General features: G+C 52.5%; 3 protein-coding genes across 3 annotated transcripts; all 3 read left to right on the top strand.

Annotated features, from left to right (window-relative positions):
* Positions 1–926: 926 nt before the first annotated feature.
* Positions 927–2,916, top strand: FOBCDRAFT_251857 (small GTPase-binding protein; the record flags this gene model as incomplete). The annotated part of the gene is made up of 4 exons (XM_059610974.1): positions 927–931; positions 2,192–2,270; positions 2,377–2,568; positions 2,683–2,916. The coding sequence occupies 4 exons, from the start codon at positions 927–929 to the stop codon at positions 2,914–2,916; spliced, it is 510 nt and encodes a 169-aa protein (XP_059467591.1).
* A 6,494-nt stretch (positions 2,917–9,410) lies between these two features.
* Positions 9,411–11,313, top strand: FOBCDRAFT_296142 (P-loop containing nucleoside triphosphate hydrolase protein; the record flags this gene model as incomplete). The annotated part of the gene is made up of 5 exons (XM_059611880.1): positions 9,411–9,659; positions 9,702–9,840; positions 9,894–10,100; positions 10,160–11,030; positions 11,095–11,313. The coding sequence occupies exons 1-5, from the start codon at positions 9,419–9,421 to the stop codon at positions 11,311–11,313; spliced, it is 1,677 nt and encodes a 558-aa protein (XP_059467590.1). The 5' UTR covers positions 9,411–9,418.
* A 14-nt stretch (positions 11,314–11,327) lies between these two features.
* Positions 11,328–12,620, top strand: FOBCDRAFT_100923 (uncharacterized protein; the record flags this gene model as incomplete). The annotated part of the gene is made up of 1 exon (XM_059607693.1): positions 11,328–12,620. A coding segment is annotated over one exon (1,293 nt), but the record flags the coding sequence as incomplete, so codon positions are not given.
* Positions 12,621–13,709: the final 1,089 nt, after the last annotated feature.

Genomic DNA, 13,709 nt, shown 5'->3' with positions numbered 1-13,709 from the left:
TCGGCTACTGTTGGCGGATTAGACATGGCTGTCAACGTTGGTGTTGCTACCGGCACATCTGTTGCTGCCCGTTGTGAAATCTCTGTGTGCCGCAAAGGGCATGACTTTGAACTCATTCTATGACCTGTTGCGTGGCATTTGCTGCATGTTGGCTGCGCTCTGGGTTGTATAGCTGCCTCAACTACCTCGAACGCACTAGGCTCCCGCCGAATGCTCGACTGTGGCTTGGCTGAATTATTATCTGCTCGATCAATGTGCTGACGAGGCTCAAGCAGCAGCTGAGGGCTCCCGGGGCGACTAAGATGCCAGTGTCTGTGGAAGTGCTCCAGACGAAGGGGCTGATCCTGCTCTTGTAGGGTCTTGAGCATATGGACACAAGGGAGACCGTGAGATCTAGAGAATGCGCCGGTACAAGCACGTAGGTCTTCTTTCAAGAGCAGTTTCCGCTGCTCTTCGACCTTGCGTAAAGCCTCGTGAGATACCCAGCCATGTACAGCACTATAGAGAACTCCAGAGAGCTCAATCGGCACACGTGATTGCTGTTTGGCTTGGTTGTATCGTAGCTCAGCTAGTTGATTGAGCAATGCATGTTTCACGGCCCTCCAAGCCTCGAAAAGGTCTAGTGTAGATTTCTTCAGGTGGCTCTTCAGGAGAGCGTGGATACCTTCGACCCGCGAGGTTACTACGTTGCCAAAATGAGGGTATTGGTCCACCCAAGCCTTAACGAGCTTTTCCTTGTAGAGATCAAGCCAGTTGGTCTTGATATACCCAACCTCTTCCAAATATTGCGGCAGGTAGCGCTCTTCCAACCCCTTGACGCGCTGATCGAAGGTCTCCTCGTCTGCTGATCTTACAATCGAATGCCAGCAATTGAAAAACTCGTTCCAATCGTTGAGACTCTCGCGGCGAGCCTCCAGCCCCTGGTCATGGCGTGTAAAGGTCGGCTGGCAGTAGCGGAGGACTGCCTTGTTAGCATGCCAGAGGCATAAAAGCGAAATTGCAGTAGGAAAGCAGCGAGCGACAGCATTCATACAAGCGAGGCACCGATCCGTGAGGATGACAGACGGGAGGGCTGCTCCGCAAAGCTCGTACATTGATCGAAGTCGGTCCAAAGCCCAGGTATAATCCTCCTCGCTCTCGCCACTCAAGAATGCAAAGGCGATACAGAAAGATCGCTGGCAGGCATCCACCCCGATGATATCGAGGAGCGGCATTCCATATTTATTCGTCTTGTACGTGCAATCCAAGAAGAGCAGGTCTGGATAAGCCTTCAGGTACGCCAATGACTCCGGGTGGGCGAATAATACTGCTGTAACTCGGTCATGTGAATCGAGCTGCATCCGGTTCCAGAACCCTTCCTTATCCAACTGGTTGGCAAAGGCGTGTATAGTGCTTTGACCCTCACATAGCTCGCGTTTGCTGTCTGCAATGCGGTTATAGATGTCTTGCTGGGTTGCAATGGTGTTTGATTTCTGGCGGATATAAGTTCTAATATCCTTTGGCGCTACCCCGGCATTTGTGAGACCACTGATCGTCGTTTTATCATTGTCGGACAATGTGCGATGTGTTGGATGAGCAGACTGGTGCCAGGTTGGCTCATGATTATGAATGGCGAATCGGCTATCTGGACGGTGCCTTAAAGTCCATGTGGTCTTGTCAAGGCTCTGCTTTGCAAGCACAGAAAACTGGCAGCTTGTGCCTCGGGTGCTTGTCTTCCGTCTTCGTTCTATTGATGCATCTGGAGGGCGACAGGCTCGATCGCAAGTGAACGTAACCGTAAGCCTCCCGGTCTTCTCTTTGTGGGACCTTCCAGTAACAAAGGCATAGCCCCGTGGTGCTGCCCAGTTATTAATCGCCTTGAATACGGCATCTCGGGATGTGTACTCGCATTCAGGAGGGAGACAGTCCTCTGGAAAACGAGCAGCCGTTCCGCTCGACCCCATTTTCCACCATGCTGCGGACGAATATCTGAAAGTAGCGTAAAGACTGTAGAGAAATTTGAAGCAGACACGCGACTTGTTCGCGTTAACCGTCGACGCTTACATAATGCCCACGGGTACCCGTGAAAATTTTGGAGCCACGGGTACCCGTGTCCCTATGGGGCCCCCCTGCAACCGTGCGAAGCTCACTCTGGCTTCAAGCGGTTATAATGTCGATATAGCGCAGCTGATCGCTAACCTGAAGGATCCAGGAAGCTTGTTATCATTGGAGACAGTGCTTGCGGCAAGACAAGCTTGCTAAGCATGTTCACTCTTGGCAATTTTCCAGCAGTAAACCTTTCCCTTCGTCCAAACATTTGATTTACCTAACTTATACAAAGCATTATGTAGGAACCATCACCGAATGATAACGACTGAGGTGTTAAAAACGAGCCAGGTTCCAACAGTTTTCGAGAATTATATAACTAATTGTATAGTGGATGGACAAGCTGGGGAGTTTGCCTTATGGGACACGGCTGGGCTGGAAGACTATGCACGATTAAGGCCACTTGCATACTCGAACGCAAATATCATTCTAATCGGTTTCTCTGTCGATGACCTCTGCTCGTTAAATAATGTCAAGTGCAAGGTTCGATATTCTTACCCAACACCTCATAGAAGCCAACTAATAAGCCAGGGTTGATAGTGGAGTAAGGAGGCTACTCGCCTATGTCCTGGCATTCCAGTTGTTCTTGTTGGCTAGAAGAAGGACCTTCGGGAAGACCCAACTGCGATCGGGGAGATAAGAGAGAGTCCCCTGCGACTCGTCACTGAACATGAAGGCGAGATAGTTGCTCACAAGATTGGCGCCAAAATATATCTGGAGTGCTCGAGTTTAAGCGGCGAGGGTGTCGTATGTATATATGTATGTATGTATATTTTTCGTCCGGGGGGCCGTAGGCCCCAAAGTCCCCTACTGGGGCACAGGACGTGCTGAGCTAGAGAAATTGGAGCCTATCTGCACGCTAAATACAAAATGCTATGAAATCCAATTCTGCAGACGCGTCGATAGACCACACACTATCCAGCATATCAACGGCACAGACGGCGCATCTTATCGAGCCTGTTACCCGTCAGCGGGATGATCAGGCGCGGCTGATGAATGATAGCCGCAAGGTAAGCCTTTTGTCAGGCGATCGTGAGCCTCTAGGCGCGGTAACCTCAGGGCTACCTTCAAGTGATCGCGGTCAGATGAAAGGCGTGCTAGCGCCCTTCATCTGGCCGAGAACAGGTAAGGAAGGGAAGAAGTGTAACAAAAGAGATGTATAGAGGTAAAAGAGGGGAGGATGGATGCAAGTGCGTCCCAGGTCGTTCTCGTCTAATAGTGAGGGCAGATCTTTCCAAAGAAAGCGCTGGCTTTAGACAGTTTGGTGAACTTAGTGAAGTCTTGTCCTATTGCCAGATTGACCGCCGCGTTCGGCGAGGGTGACAGCCTCATCCGATGACGCGGCGGTACCTTTCTGCAGTAAAAAATGTGGTCTGGTGCTTTACGTCGCTTGCATGAGCAGACCAGGCGTGCATCGATGTGGTCAAATCTCTGGTGGTATGCGGCGAAGTCCCCATGGAGGGATCTCGCTGCCAGCAGATGGTGCAAGGATGCCCGCGGGAGCGAGAGCTCCAGCGGACAGGTTGTGGTTGCCTTGAGATTGAGTCTCTTGTACTGCTCAGGAGCGGCAGTGGACCACCATGTCTCGAATGCTTCTTTCGGTTTCTGTCTTGCGATCCTACACAAGTATGCTAGTGTTGGCTGGGCTCCCTCAGACTCGGGGGCTGATGATCCTGCTTTGGCCAGTTTATCGGCCGGTTCGTTGTCGGGGATGTCAGTGTGTCCTGGCACCCAGCGTACCTGTGTGGCTCCATGCGATGCCGCTAGTGCCTGAAACTCGAGAAAGACGCCCTGAGAGGAGTCAGACGGTGCGCCTCGCAGGCATGTGGCGGCCGCGAGGTTGTCTAGGCAGACTATGATGTCTTGTGTTGCTGAATCTTGTAGGGTTAAGGCGGCTCTAAGGCCTTCCAGTGCTCCTGCAGCTTCAGCATCAAAGACCTCGGCCGGGCCAAGGCGACCTGACCTGTCGAGGAGGGGGAAGTTGCCCTGGTGAATAGTAAAGCCGTAGCTGGCAGCTCCCTGAGAGGAGAGAGAGCCATCTGAGTATATTACTAGGGTTAGCGGATCGAGTGACTGCACCCAACGGAGGAAAGCGTCGGCCGTTTCCTTCTTCGACGCTGTCTGCAGCGGTGGCATTTGTTCTTGGTTGAAGCATCGCTGGATGAGCTTCGGTCGCGCGCACGGCGCAAGGAGCTCATCTGTGCGTCGAAGACGTGTTCGGAAGCTACTTTCCGTCTGTGCTTGATATCTTCGTTTTATGAGGTCGTGGTAAGCAGGTTGGCTGGGCGGACGCGTTCGCCTCGCCAGAGGGTGAGCCTCATCAAGCGATTTGAGCCGTGCAGAGAATCGGAGTCGTCGTGATTCAAGGAGTTGCGCGACTGGCGGTATCCCACTTTCTCGGTGGAGAGCAGCAATAGGTGTTGTCTTCCAGACGGGAAGTATAGCTCTCATGGCCTGGTTCATGGCTTTGGTCATTCTCTGTATGAGATGTTGGTTGCTTGAAGGTAAGTCTTTACTGGGTTGATTCCATCGCGGCCTGGATGTGCCCGGGTACCAGGCCTCGGAGCCGTGGAGCAGCACGGGCTCGATACATGCCCTAACGGCACTTCGTACGGCAGCCGGCAGCGGGCCGTGTTTCGTGTTGGTGAGTCCTCGCAGATGGTAGGCCACGGCTTGCGCTTTCGCCGCCCACTTCTCTACATGGATTCGGAACGATAGCCTGCTGTCAAGCCAGATGCCCAGCCAGCGTAGGGCTGACTCGGGGTGTTTCTCGACATCGCCGTGACGTACTGCCGGCGCGGTCCTGAGCTTACTGCGGGAGAAGTGCATCACTTCGGTCTTCTTTGGGTCGAAGGAGACGCCGTTTGCCGCGCCCCAACGCACCATCTCTGCGATGGAGCTGGATGCTATGGCAGTAGTCTCATCTACTGTGTCGCCTATTGACAGGATGGCAGTGTCATCTGCATAGCCGAAGCGACCCCAGGGATTGCCTAGTCGATAGATTGGCTCAGTATAGAGTAGGAAGAGTATCGGTGATACCGGCGATCCCTGAGGGAGCCCGCACTGAAGGGGAGAAGGGGGCGTGACGGTACCCTGGTACCTGACACGCGCAGACCGGCCGCTCATGAAGGAGCCGGCCCAACGAGCCAAATAGTCAGGCCAGCCTTGCTCACGAAGGCGCAGGACGAGCCTGTTGCGCATGACGGTGTCAAAAGCACCTTGGACATCCATTGTGACTAGAGTCGCCACCTTCTTGCGTGCAAACGCTTCTTCGATATCGTGGATCAGAGCTGTCACCAGGTCTGTCGCAGACCTTTTGGGGAGCGCTCCAGCTTGCTGTGGGTGCAGGACGTTGTAATGCACCGCTGCCCAGGCTAGGCGGCGTGCGATCAGTCGTTCCAGTCCCTTGCCAAGACAGGAGAGTAGTGAGATAGGTCGCCACGCTCGTGGCTCTGTGAGGTCTCTGCGTCCCGGTTTCGCGATCATGACCACCTCCGCCTCCTTGAATGGTTTTGGATGATGGCCTGTGGTAAGGCATCTTTCGAAGAGACGACGGACGTGTGTACCGATAATATGCCATACTGCTTCAAGAAGTTTGACTGTGATGTTGTCCGACCCTGGGGATGTATTGCCTGTGTAACAAGTCGCATATTGCGCCTCCTCCAGAGAGATTTCGGGAGAGAATGGGATCGATCTAGGTGGGAATACTGGCGTCCATGCGTTTGCGATGTCGTCCTCCGCAGTTCTTCGTTCAAGCGTGGCCTGTCGGAGTGCGTTGGCTTTATCCATCTGGCTTTCATACACGACGTTATCGACCTGTAGAGGTGGCGGCTGGAAGGCTCCTGGGGACTTTAGCCACCGGACAGCTTTGAAAACATCGCTACTGCTGGAGAAGCCATCGATGAGGTTACGCCAATAGCGCCTCTTGGCCCGACGGACCACACGATGAAAGCCTCTTTTGGCGATCTGAACATCCTGGTTGAAGCCGAGCAGGTAGCTTCTTCTGATGGCTCGAAAAGCAGCCGCGGCGTCGGCGCACTCCTCCGTCCACCAGGGAGCCGGACGTCCGCCTTTCCGTGCGGGCCTCCCAGACGCTTTTGCTGCTGTTGTTAGTAGACTCACAAGTGAAGAGGCAAGCTCGTCCAGCTCCTCGGGGGTCGAATCTGTCAGGGGTATTCCTGTAGCGCCAAGCTCTACGATCTCGACGAATCGTTTAAGCTCGTCTTCCGTCGTCACTCGAATCTTGCCTGGCTGCACCGGAGTCGATCTGACGTCTGGGAAAGTCAGGCTGAGCGTGAAGTGGTCAGAGCTGGTGGCGAGATGGCCCTCGACGATAGCTTCAGCAAGTGGTAGGTTAGTAAAGGCAAGATCGATTGTGTTGCCGTACGGGTTTGTTGGGATGTCTAAAGTATTGAGAAGGCTGAGGTCATTCTCAGACATCCATCCTGCTATCTCTTGGCCCCGGTTCGTAGTTTGGCCTGTTTGCCAGCTACGATGTCTGGCATTGAAATCGCCAGCAACGAGGCAACGTTCCGGGACAGACCATTGAAATAGCGTGTCTAGGGCGTCCCTCTCGTCGTTCTGGCGATAAAAGTTGACTATCGTCATGCCGTTGACTGTGATCCAAAGAATGTCACGTGTCTCAAAGGGGCGAATCTGGTCAGCCAGAAGTCTTGGGTCTCGTCGGACATATGTCATCACTCTAGGCCGAGTGTCGTTGCTGTTCCACATGTCGACTGGCGTGAACGTGTCGTACGCAGGATGTGTCTTGGTTAGGCAGCGGGCTTTAGTATGAGCTGTCCACGGCTCCTGCAGGAGTACAATGTCATATCGTTCCGAGTCGGCTAGCGCCAGGGCGCAGTCGTGGGCCGGAGGGATCTTGCCGACGTTGGCCTGGAAGACCTTGAGTGGCTTCTTATCGTTCTTTCGTGTCTGCGAGTACCTATTCCTGGTCATAGTCATGAGTACGGCTTGTCAGGATTATACGACGCTTCTTCTTCGGTGAGCTTAGTCCATGATGCTCAGGCTCCTCCTCTGCTTCGTAGGTAGCCCGGGGAGCTGTGGCCACCATGATGCACGAGGGTGCTCCCGACGCAGCTGGACTCGGAGCGTGAGCGTCTGGCTGTTCATCTAGTCCGATGTCGCCCCTTCGCAGCTCAGTCGCTCCTTGTTGGGTTTCCATATGCGTCTCTAGTTGTGTTTCTGAATATCGTTGTCGGTATGTTTCCGCGCCCACCATTCGGACGTGTTCTCGTTGTTCTTTGGTAAGCCGGCGAAGGACGCCGCGTACTTTCTTCGGCCGAGCTGGGCACTTACGAAGGCTGGCCTCGTGGGGCCCTAAGCAGTTGACGCACTGTTCTGGTGCAGCACAGCCGTCTGCGATATGGTCAGTCTTGCCACAGCGTCGGCAGACTGGCTGTCTACGGCAGTTGCGGGCAAAGTGGTAGTCCCAGCACGTTTTGCACTGTTTAGGTTGGACGGTTTTGTCTATGAGTCTGGCTGCACGGCTGCCAAAGAGGGACCAGAATCTCTTGGTGGGCTTGAGAAAGGACACAAGTAGAGTCTTGGTCAAGGGATTATCCGAGAATTGTCTCCCAGTACGTATATCAACGGGCTTGAGCCCTGTCTGGATTTCTATCTCATCGCTGACAACGCTGTCACTATCCACCTCATTGCCGCGAAAGTCGGTCAGTCTTCTGGGAAAGTCTGAGACCACATAAGTGTGCCATTCCTTGTTCGTTTCTACTGCCATAGCTCCCAGCTCAGCCGCCCACTCGGCCCGCTTCTCTGCGAGAAAGTCGCGCGTTTCGAGGTCGGCAGCTAGGATGGCCCATCCTGATCTGACTTCAAACACCTGTCGAATCTTGTCCGAGACAACTCCAACTTTTTCCTGAATCAGGGTTCGGATTGCATAGCTACTGTGGGCTCTGGCCGGAGCCCCGGCTTCTAGACGGATGAAGACGCGGAGGTCTTGTCGGGGTGGGGCGATGGTCGTTTGTTGCCCTTGGCGATGAGGTGGATCTGTTTGTCGGCGTCCATGTTGTTGTTGTCGGTGGGTTAGACGGTCACGGTCAGTGCGAGGCGAGGCAGCGGCTACGCTGCTGTAGGTAGGCTTGGGGATGGTAGGTCCGGCACTGGAGAGCTCTCGTTTCCAGGAGCCGAGGAAGCTGTCGGCAAACTGTTGAGCGAAACGTCGTTGCGGTCCGGTGGTGAATTGTTGTGCGGCTTCTTCGAACTTGGCGCAGAAGGCCTGGAATACCATAAGTTTGGCATTGTACTCCTCTACGCGTTCGCGCGCGAGATCATTGGCTGATTCGATTATAGAGACTGGTTGCTGTTCAAAAGTCGATGAGGGGCTGGCGCGCTTAGCTCCTTCCGTAGCTGCAGCAGCAATGGTAGAGGCATTGAGTGGTGAGGATGGTGTCTGAGCCATCCGCCTGGGACCGGGTGAAACACCAATGGTGCCGTTCACGGCCGCAGGGCTGTTCTGTAAGAGGGCTGCACGGGCTCCTCGGTTCAGATTGGCGGGAGTGTGGATCCCTAAATCGAAAGGGTCCGGAGCAGCGGGCGGGTTCGTCGTAGACGAAGCCATCGCCGCGGCTTGCGGCTGCGCAAAGCGCAAATTAAGGCGTTTGTTGTGCACTTGTTAAGGATTTAGGTGTAGACAGGGCGACTTTCTTAACATTTGTATGCCAAGAAAGTGTGATGACAAAGGAAGTGCTTAGTCGCGCACATATCTTGCTGTTGACCGTTCTAGGGTATGCCATCACGTAATGAAGTGGGCAGTCTCGAGCGGCGGAAAAGGACGATTAAAATAGCATCTTGACCATTTTTTTTTTTTTTTTTTTTGTTTCAAGCTTAGTGGAATGGGCCCGGTCCGTGCGAGGGGGAGGTACGGCCCGTTGCACGTCCGCTGGGCAGACAACCCTGACTTCCCCCACTAAGCTAAGGGCCAAGTTTGATAATCATCATGCACGTGAGTATACATATCAAAGATGACCATAGATGGACAGATGCCTTAACACGTGCGCAACGCACTACGCGTATCGGCAGTGGAAGCTCTGGGCACGGATATGCTCTTAGAGACTTATTTTTGTACTTTCCTCTTGTGACTACCTGAGCTTGGCTTAAGGTAACGGCAGGCAGCGTGCTGTCACAGGAGCTGAGCGACTTGCTCCGCCACGCCACAGCCTCGGTTAAGCACACATCTACCGTGACACCTGCTGACGGAAGCCCCTCCTCTTTTGAAAACCCCCTCCAAGAGCTTCTGGTTTTAAGGAAAGCTTAATTCGAAAACATCTCTCCCTAGCGCCCAAAAAAACCACCGATTACCATGGCCGAGGCGGTTGGACTCACGGCAAGTGTCGTCGCCATCATTGATTTATCCGCTAAAGTCGCGACGCTCTGCTTCCAATACTCGACCGCAGTCGGAAACGCCAGGGCGGACATCGCACACCTCCAGAGCCGTTTGAATGACCTAGATACATGCCTCCGAGGAGTCCATCGTGTTTTATACGGTCCAAATAATCAAGCGCTTACGATATCACGAGAATTGATCGACTCTCTCGATGGCTGTAAGTCAGAGTTGGTCCAAATGCAGAACAGGCTGGATCCAGGTAAAGCTCGTAAGACGATGCGCCGACTCGGACTCCGTGCTCTTAAGTGGCCATTCGATAGCAAAGAGGTTAGCGGAATCGTTGCCAACTTAGAACACTACAAGCAGAACATTATGTTAAGTCTGCAAATCGACCAAACGTGCGTCAGCATACCGCCCAGAAAATCGACAGAACCAACTGACGCCATCGCAGTACAATCTTGCTTGACATCCAACAAAAGTTCGACGGTGTCTCGCTCCAATCCTGCAGAGATAGACCAATCGCCCGCATACCCTGCTTCAACGTCCCATTCGACCGAGACCCCGACTTCGTCGATCGACCGGATATTACTACATGGCTTCAGAGTCAATACACGGGCTCCGCCAGTCGCATAGCGCTTGTAGGCATGGGTGGATTTGGGTATGGCCTATGGCAAACATAATCCAGTTTCATAGATTGCCTTTGCTGACAGATTAAAGCAAATCACAGGCTGCTATCCAGTTTGCCCATCACATCCACGGCGAGTCACCCCAGACCAGCGTCTACTGGGTGCACGCGAGTTCGAAGCCGAGATTTGAGGAGGCATACCGGGCCATTGCGGAGAGGCTACAGTTGCCAAGGCGAAATGATCCTGATATCGACGTGCTCAGGCTCGTTCGTGACTGGCTGCAGACAGAGGAAGCTGGCTCTTGGCTGATGATCTTGGATAATGCCGATGACGTCAACCTCTTTTATCCCATCCATAACAGCGGAGATAAGGCAGTGACCGGATTTGCGAACGAAAACACTATTGCGAGGACCGATCAGCAGCCACTGGCGGCATATCTACCGAAGCGCCGCAATGGAACTATTCTCATTACATCGCGTAGCATGGACGCTGCTGAAAGGTTGACAGGAAGCCATAAAGCTATCTACAGTGTCCCGACCATGGATGACGCCCAAGGCCTTCAGCTTTTCCAGAACAAGCTTGATGGTGACTTCGACAGGGATGCTGCTACTGATGTTCTTCGGGCTCTAGATTGTATTCCGCTGGCCATCACTCAAGCAGCAGCCTACATCAACCGCCGCGCTCCCCGCGTGTCAGTAAAGACATATCTGGATACCTTTCAGGAGAGCGACAAAAAAAAGGGCAACCTCCTCAACAGAGATGCAGGAGATCTTCGACGAGATGAAACAGTCTCTAATTCAGTCGTGGTAACATGGCAGGTCACATTTGAGCAGATACGCCGTGAGAGACCATCTGCAGCGAAACTGCTTTCTTTTATGAGCTTCTTCAATCCACAGGGCATCCCTGAATTTATGCTTCATGACTATGTCACCGACCTGACGGACCACGCTAACAGAGATACCGTGAGTGCCGATTTTGAAGATGATCTTGATATACTTCGCGGCTACTCGCTTGTGTCTGTAACAGCAACAGGGGATACATATGAGATGCATGCTCTGGTACAATTCTGCACACGAGTTTGGATATCTACGACGGGTAACGAAGGACGATGGAGGCAGCTGTTTCTGCACTCTATGTCCACACACTTTCCAGATGGCACGTTCGAGACCTGGCCTACCTGTCAGGTCTTACTTCCTCACATTGAGCCGACGTTTAGGGAGGAACCACCAGCTGAAGGGTTGCTAGACTGGGCCCATTTGCTGTCAAATTGCGCAGAGTATATGTCGACTAGCGGCAAGTATAGGATTGCAGAAAGTTTAAGCAAGAAGGCAGTGAAAACAAGGACTAAAATGCTAGGAGAGGAACATTCCGATACGCTGACGAGTATGGCTAATCTGGCATGGACATATTGGCACCAGGGGCGATATAAGGAGGCAGAAGAGCTCTTAATAGGAGTAATAAGGATGAGGAAGAGAATGCTGGGAGAAGAGCATCCCGATACGCTGACGAGCATAGCCAACCTGGCATCTGTATACTGGCATCAGGGGCGGTGGAAGGAGGCAGAAGAGCTATTAATAGGAGTAGTGGCATCGAGGAAGAGGATATTAGGAGAGGAGCATCCTGATACACTCATAACTATAGCTAATCTGGTATCGATATATAGTAACCAGGGGCGATATAAGGAGGCAGAAGAGCTCTTAATGAGAGTAGTGGCGATAAGCAAGAGGGCGCTAGGAGAAGAGCATCCCGATACGCTGACGACTATGGCCAAGCTAGCATTACTATGCAGCAACCAGGGGCGATGGAAGGAGGCAGAAGAACTCTTAGTGGGAGTAGTGAAGACAAGCAAGAGGGCGCTAGGAGAAGAGCATCCTAATACGCTGATGACTATGGCCAATCTGGCATGGACATACCAAAACCAGGGGCGATGGAAAGAGGCACAAGACCTGGAGGTAGGAGTACTAGAAAAGAGAAAGAGGACGCTAGGAGAGGAGCATCCTCATACGCTGTCGAGTATGTCCAATTTGGCATTGATATACTGGCGCCAGGGGCTATGGAAGGAGGCAGAAGAGCTGGAGGTAGGAGTACTAGAGACAAGAAAAAGGACACTAGGAGAGGCGCATCCCGATACGCTGACAACTATAGCTAATCTAGCATTAACACACCAAAACCAGGGGCGATGGAAGGAGGCAGAAGAGCTCTTAATAGGAGTAATAAGGATGAGGAAGGGGACGCTAGGAGAAGAGCATCCCGATACACTGTCGAGCATGGCTAGCCTAGCATCAATATACTGGCGCCAGGGGCGACGGAAGGAGGCAGAAGAGCTAGAGGTAGAAGTACTAGAGACGAGAAAGAGGACGCTGGGAGAGGAGCATCCCGATACACTAACGAGTATGCATAATCTAGCCATTACCTGGAAAGTCAGTGGCCGGACTGGAGACGCTCTAGCCCTCATGCGGAACTGTGTAGGTATAAGACAACGAGTACTTGGTACGGACTATCCACAGACGATGCTATCAGTGGCATGTCTTGCTGAGTGGGAGAATAGGGGCAATCTACTATTAGAGAGGAACAGGTCCGGGTAATTATCAAGATAACCAGATACTTCGATAACATTATAAACATACGCAAGCAGCCTCATTCAGGAAAGATTGCTGTAGGACGCTCGAGAGCCATAGCTCGGATGCTCATCCTACCAGTCCTAGAAAATTCTAATTAAGCATAGGTATAATACGACTTAGCATATTCAACACCAGAATGCACTTGCCATCGATTCTTCGTAAACATCGAAGTTCAGATCGATCCTCAATAACTTCAGCAGCGTTCTCACAGTCCAGGACCTTGTCGATTATTGCTTGTATTCCTCTCCGGTTGCTCTGGGCCAGGCTTTCTATCCATACGCGTATGGATTAATTAATCCATATGGAATAATCCATACGCGTTAATCCATATTCCATACGGGGATGTCGTATTCCATAAGTATGGCAATACGGCGGAAAAAATTTGATCCCTGTGGTAATCCCGTTCAGGGGCGATTTTCCAACTCTCCACTCTTTCTTTAATTCCAACATCACTGTGTAGGGACGCTGCGTATGTCCTCGCTGATGACGTCCACTTCCACTGACCCTGCGGGGATTCCAGTGTCCACAAGCGAATTGTGCTCTTCCTCAATCTTCAGCACGAACCCTCGATTCTCAAGCGGCGATGTCCAAGAGCGCATGGCTCGAAAGCGTAAAACGACCGCAAATACTTGGGCTCACGCCCGTGAGCCCCTCAATTCGGAGCCATCTCGTTGCGGTCGCAAAAATGAGAAGATTTACTACTGCATGCATTGTGTAAGTCCGACTTACTCCACGACCGTTTCAACGACCTTTCGGAATCATCTGCTCAAGACACACGGCATTGAGCTGGAAGCCCATGAACATCCGATTAAAAAACGGCGTGACCGTCTGATTCAGGATGCTTTCGCCAAAGCCGGCGATATGCATGCTGCAAAGCAACTGGCAAAACGAGAAGAAACTCTGAGACATGCCATCAATCACAAAGCAGCGTTGGAGGCACTTATTCAGCTCGTGACTGTCCGTAATCTCTCTTACAACTGCAGTTCTTGGCCAGAGCTTCATGCGCTCATTTCTGCAGTC

This window comes from Fusarium oxysporum, chromosome VII (genome assembly GCF_013085055.1).
Source record: "Fusarium oxysporum Fo47 chromosome VII, complete sequence".
Lineage (NCBI taxonomy): Eukaryota > Fungi > Ascomycota > Sordariomycetes > Hypocreales > Nectriaceae > Fusarium > Fusarium oxysporum.
Note: the sequence above shows the minus strand (reverse complement) of the source record. Positions and strands in the feature narration are given on the sequence as shown.